The 6,283-nt window shown below is 39.1% G+C and overlaps 1 protein-coding gene across 2 annotated transcripts; it reads left to right on the top strand.

The window, feature by feature from the left end:
• The first annotated feature begins 689 nt into the window (after window positions 1-689).
• On the top strand, window positions 690-5,160 carry mrpl22 (mitochondrial ribosomal protein L22). 2 transcript variants are annotated; one of them, XM_066645801.1, is made up of 8 exons: window positions 690-718; window positions 841-940; window positions 1,035-1,077; window positions 2,163-2,289; window positions 2,407-2,472; window positions 3,989-4,066; window positions 4,147-4,216; window positions 4,415-5,160. In XM_066645801.1, the coding sequence occupies exons 2-8, from the start codon at window positions 916-918 to the stop codon at window positions 4,621-4,623; spliced, it is 618 nt and encodes a 205-aa protein (XP_066501898.1). In that variant the 5' UTR covers window positions 690-718; window positions 841-915; the 3' UTR covers window positions 4,624-5,160. The 2 variants fall into 2 exon arrangements, with proteins under 2 accessions (XP_066501898.1, XP_066501897.1); XM_066645800.1 differs by lacking the exon at window positions 690-718 and having other exon boundaries at window positions 746-940.
• Window positions 5,161-6,283: the final 1,123 nt, after the last annotated feature.

Here is a 6,283-nt window from a genome sequence, read left to right as displayed (position 1 = left end):
CTGTGAAGGACTGGCGCCCAATGATTCCAGGTAGGCTCTGGACCCACCGCGACCCTGAATTGGATAAGGGTTACAGATAATGAATGAATGGATGGATTTATCTCAGGTGCTGCTTATGGGACTTAACAAATCAATAATAATGACGAAGCACAGACTGTACTGTAATAAGCAAATGCTTATGATTTAATTTGATGTCCTCCCCCCAAACAACACCTGCTCACAGAACCACAGGCATCTAAAATTCTTAAGAAAGTGATGTTTTCTTTGGGCTGTTATTTGTCAAAATTATAATATCTAAAACTCATATAATTTATAAACTACTCAAGATTGGTAACTTTTGTTTTTCCAGCATGTTTTATGTCCTCATGCACTACTAATACATGTGGAAGCGTAGCATATTTATAAAGTATCATAGGCTGGGAGCAGTGTGTCACCCTAAAGTTGAAATCAAATCCATACTCTATTATTCTTTCTGTCTGTTTTCAGCTATTCAAACCAGATTAAACAGCCCATAATGTAAAAATGGACGAACTGGAAGAACTATGTTTGTTTTATAATGTCTGGAAAATCTTTCTAAATCTTTCTGGAGGTCCAAACTTCACTTGGACTCTCACCTTTTTGGCTGTAATATACATGCTAACTCCGTTTGTAGGTATAATCGTCAATCTGGCAACCCTGTCCTCTAAACAGCAAGAGCCGTCCGTCGATGCGAAGTGTGGTAAAGCATCCACTGCTCGTTTATACAGCGTAGAGTTGGACAGAGAGTAATAACGCGCTCTTGTATTTTTGTTTTAATGGCTTTATATCATTTATATTGATTTGTGTTTATTTTCGTTGTAGTTCTCTTTAAGTGAGGGAACTCGTGCGCGTTTGCGACAGTTCTGGCCGGGCTCCGGCAGTGGGGGGGGAGAGTGAATGATGGCGGCGGTGTCAGTGAGTGGTGAGGATCTCGGTCTTTAACTCTGAAAATTAACCATTATTTAACATATTTACTGCAGACTGTTAAATGTTCTGGGTGTAAACTGTGTCCGCAGGTGGTCCACTCCTCGGCCGGTTGTTTGGGAACATCAGCTGGAGGTGCGTAAATGTTCTAGCGCTGTAAACTGTGTTAGTGCGGACTTTTCACTGAATACTCAAGGACAGAGGTGTTATTAGACACACAGGAGAGACCAGTTTTAACATGTTGTCTTATAAAGCCTTGATGTTAATTCTCTTAACAGCCCCCTCCAGTGAATATGAAATCTGAAGTGTGTTAAGGTGTCTCTACAAGACGTATCACGAGTGAATAGGCAGTCAGCCCATAGCTAAACCATTCCAGTGTCCTGCACACAGCCAGGGCTTCATGTCATAAACCTAAGGTATTAATCCTGCAGCGTACAGGCTGGGGGTTCGATCTACTGACCCGTGATGGAGGAGTTTTTGAGCCAGGCCTTTAGCATATAATAAAAACACCACACGGACAATATGACAAGGGTAATACCTTGATTTTCACCAGAGATGGTCTTTAAATGTTCACAAAGTGCCCAAACATGTTTATAACAAAAGGTAATATATTAGACTTGTAATATTGTAATAATGTGATAATATCACTTTCTTCACAAGTTGGCCATTTTTTTTTTTTGCGCATTTCTACTGTTTTCATGACTTGAGCTGCTTCATACATTTTTTTTTATAGGTGAAAGGTCTGACAGATCACTCAAGTCAGCACACACTGTGTTTATGAAGCCACGCTGTAGTAACTTGTGCAGCTTGTATTACTCTGCTCAATTAGATACAAAGATCTTGGGAAAAGACCTCATCCTGAAGGCAGCCTATGTCTCTCCAAAATACAGATATAAACCTCCACATCAATGAAACCTATATGATTTATGTCAATAGTTTATTTACAATATTGTACAATTGGTGTGTACTTTGTAAAAAGTTGTCTGTTTCAATAGGTTTCTCTAGGATGGTGCATTTACACAATAGCACAATGACTTTCTACATCTTAACGATATGATCAGAGTAGACCTGAAAATTTGTCTAAACTGTGTCTAAGACTATGATAATGTTTTTCACATATTGAAATGTAACTCTAAGGTCTTAATACATTTTAATAAACAGAGTTTAAATGTAATTACAATGAAAAACAAAGTCTATTTTTCATTTTAATTCTGCTCCAGGTTTCTCACGCCCTGCTCGCAGGTGTCTTGTCTCCACACCAACACGGTATTAAACAACAAGAACTGGGAGAGGAAAAATCGCATTGTATATTCACCTCAGCAGCAGGATGAGGCCCCCAGACCAGCCGTTAGTGGCAATTCATTTCTCCTCCTTGATATACGCTACTATAACAGATTAGTTTTTTTTAATTATGAAAAAGTTTTATGATATTTTATTACATTATGTGCTTGTTGTTTTTTTCAGGAGATATTTCACAGCAGACGTCAAATTAAGTACAGCAAAGACAAGATGTGGTACCTAGCTAAACTGGTAAGGGACACTGCTGCATATACATTTAACACAATTTAATATCTGTTTGGGCCCTGTTTCACAACTCAGGATTCTTTGCTTAACCAGCTCTGACCGGGCCATACTTCCATTGCTATACATTTTATGGGTCTAAAAAGTGCAGATATTAATAAAATAATTCAGTTATTACCACAGGGCTCAGTAATGGGATGGCAGTGATTATGCCATTGCTTTTCATATTTATCAATTTATAAAAACATAAGAAAAAATTAGTCATAAGTAGTGTCTCTAAACATCAGTTAATTGTCAAAGGTTTTAGCCAGCACTGTAAAATAAAAGTAACCATTCTTATATATGTAAGGCTTTATGAAGCTGAAATTCAGCCAGGAGCTCTAAGGGTTAAATATGTTTCCTGAAACAGGGCCTGGAGAACCTGGAGAGTCTACCATTTTATTACTAAATCACTAAGTCTGCTTTTGCGGAGTCAGACAATAGTAAAAGATTTCAGATATTTCAGAGTGTCAGAGGACCAACATTCAATACAGTTCAGACCTTATGTTTATGAATGAGTTGATGTGGCTCTCTAAAATGATAGCGTCTGCTATAAAATAGGGTAGAAGGGTAGCTAGGTATTGGCAACAATATCACAGAGCATCATTACAGGTTTATGAAGTTTAAAAGCCAAAATAGTTTCTAAAATAGTGTTAGTTTTACATTCTGGGTCCTTTCTTTGAAAAAAATTCCGGTCACACATCCAACTGCTGCAGGAGCTGGTCATGTTCCTGACATAACAAATGTGTGGAAAGGCAGTAACAAAACTATAAAAGCTGTGTTCTGGTATTAGCTCGATTTTCATAGTAACTGCCTTCTATAAACATTAAGTAGGTACTCAGTCATCACCAACACCACGACCTGTCACTGTGAGAAAAACCTAGTTCGGAGAGACGCTCCTCGTTACAGGTAATTGTGTAAATCAGTGATGAATCGTAATATCAGCGCAGGTCTAATTAATTGTATTTTTCAGATAGCAGCAATCAATCTCGCACACCAAAGCAGTTTGTTTTTCCAGTATTTAAAAGTGGCTTACGCTCTCTTTTGGGAAAATGAATTGCAGCTTGGAACTGTGAAATGTTATTTATTTCCAGACGGAGGAAGAATATGAGGCTTAAGATTAATGTTTGATGTCCATCAACTAATAAGATGACTAAGCACTCAGGCAAAAGAAAATTCGAAACTTTTGTCTGACTCAGCAGCACTGCTCAGTGGAATCTGTTGCGTTTTGAGCTGTACCTTGCTGTTTCTTGTGGAGATCCATAAGTAATCATACTGTCTAAAAAGAGGGAAAGCACAGCACTTACCATGAAAGTTTTGGTATTAATTCATATAGTCCCCACAAATAGGAAGAGTCGTTTCACTATTATCTACATGACTTTATCTTGCCGTAACTGCGATGAGAGAGTGTTTGATTTTAACTCTCATAATTTTTACATGAATTTTAATTTGAAAACCATTAACTGATGAGATTTTCCTACGACAGATCAGAGGAATGACCGTCGACCAAGCACTTGCTCAGCTTGAGTTCAACGACAAGAAAGGAGCCAAAGTAATAAAAGAGGTAATTTTGCAGGCTTTAACGAGATCACGCAATACCTGATACCAACGGAGTAGAGCTAAAGCAAATTCTGTGTTTGACAGGTTCTTCTAGAAGCCCAAGAAATGGCGGTGCGAAATCACAATGTTGAATACAAATCAAACTTGTATGTTGGTAAGTTCATTACATCAGGTCAATGGAGTATCCTGGTTTCACTGGTTCATGTTCACTCATCCCGAATTGGAGAGAAAGAGCTGATCATGGACCAGTTGTTCTGTGCTATTATGAGCATAACATTCATGTGCTTATCTATCAGCTTCTGAAGTTTGATGTGTCATTCATCGAGTCTTCTTTTTCTCTTTGTCTCAACAGCCGAATCCTTTTCAAGCAAAGGCAAATATCTCAAACGCATTCGCTACCATGGCAGAGGCATGTTTGGCATCATGGACAAAGTATATTGCCATTACTTTGTGAAGCTTGTGGAGGGATCTCCTCCCACAGTGGAGCAGAAGACTGCATTTGACCAGGCCAAGGAGTATGTGGAACAGCTGAGGAATCGGACGATCATTCACTCCCTCTAACTTAAACCTCTACTCTCCAAACTGCTGTGCCCATGTAAATAGTAATGAAATAAACAAAATGTTTCACCTTTTCTGTCTCAGTTGGGCATTAATTTGGCCATTTCCAGGCTCCTGCTCCCTGACCGCCCGCCGGGTTCTTGGAAGCACCTCGTTCGTTTTTGGAGACACTGAAAGAAACAAGCAGAGTTTGCAATGACCTCCCAAGCATGGCCTTCCCGGCCTGAGCAGTGCCGCTACATGACATTTCCATTCATGACATTTCCGTCCACAACGTTCTTCATTAGTTGGCTGATGAGTGTGGCCTCGGCCTTTTCCTGTAACCTTTGATGGCACTTCCCAGTTTTATAGTGTCATGTGCCCTTTTAGCGCGAACATGACTAGACTTGTTCCACTCTCAAACAAGGACGGCAGAGCAGTTGATCTCTAATGATAGCTTCCATTTTCTATCCATTATAGCCGGAGTAATGGATAGCACACCTGGGCACCGTGGATTTTTACGCGTCTGAATAAATTACGCTGAGCTAATTACTGTTGTACTTACTTTATTTGTCATGATTGATGTTTGCTTCACCATCCATGCTCTGGCAGGTTTGACAGTCAAATTTAAACAGGCAGTAAGAATGTGAATTTGAATTACACAGCCTAGAGTTGTTTTGAATGTTATGACATCTGCAGTCATGATTACAGATACAGTGAGACAGGAGCAAGGCAGACTGGGAGTCATCTGTGCATTGTATGTCACATTTGTGTTTTTATCTTTTTGAGGGCTTTCTTCCTTGACTACACCCACACTCTAAAATGTTAAAGACCCGCTGCACTCAAAATGTTTTATTCATAAAATAAAACTGAATTTCACTCAGCTTAAGTTTTGGGAAACAAAATCACCTTGAAGTGTCCCAACTCCCCTCCCTCGCATGCTGTAGAAACAGGCAAGAGTCCTCAGTCCTGTTTTTCAGAGTTTCATTATTCCCCTCATTAATTTAGAATGGGTCTGGTGGTGACACTTGGGCTGCTTCCTCTAATGGAGCGTTATGAGATGGACCCTCATAACTTTTTAAATTTTACTTTCAACCCAGGGAACTGTTGCTTAGGGGAGACTTCCCACGATCGTTTAATTAAGGTGTAAACAAGGTCATCCTATTTTGCTCTAAAGCGTCTCACAGAGAACTGTTCACAGTGTTGGTGATATAGGAAGTTGAAGAATGAATAAAACAAACATATAGGGAACGGTAGGGCATATGTTAGTAATCTCGGAAGATTTTACCACTATGTTTTTTTTTAAAAACCATTATCATAAAAAGAGCTACTTTTACCTTTGTAAAGAAATCTGAATCATTTCACTGCAATGAATATTTTCACATCAAAACTCTGAAATACCTTTTACATCTTATCGACTGAATTATGCAAAAACCCTGTTGGAGTTCCTCTTTAAAAGCAAGCATCACACTATTTAAGCAGATAATGACCTCTTTTCAACATTGAGTGTTTTATGTAATCTCATGCTAATTTTATCCCCTTACATCAAATGAGACGAGAGCATTTGTTAAGTAAATAACAAAATAATTAGCGTTATGGCCTCAGAACTGGTCTGGGTGCGAGACACTTGAGAAGGAAACACATCCATGGCTTGTCATCCTGCGGGGGTGGAAGGTTGTTTTCA

This window comes from Hoplias malabaricus, chromosome 15, assembly GCF_029633855.1.
Source record: "Hoplias malabaricus isolate fHopMal1 chromosome 15, fHopMal1.hap1, whole genome shotgun sequence".
NCBI lineage: Eukaryota > Metazoa > Chordata > Actinopteri > Characiformes > Erythrinidae > Hoplias > Hoplias malabaricus.
This window is presented reverse-complemented; position numbering and strand designations above follow the sequence as displayed.

Coding starts and splice junctions, on each gene's coding strand:
- mrpl22 (XM_066645801.1), top strand. CDS start 916: ATGATGGCGGCGGTGTCAGTGAGTG. Junction 2,473..3,988: donor TGTGGTACCTAGCTAAACTG/GTAAGGGACACT, acceptor TTCCTACGACAG/ATCAGAGGAATGACCGTCGA. Junction 4,067..4,146: donor GAGCCAAAGTAATAAAAGAG/GTAATTTTGCAG, acceptor TGTGTTTGACAG/GTTCTTCTAGAAGCCCAAGA.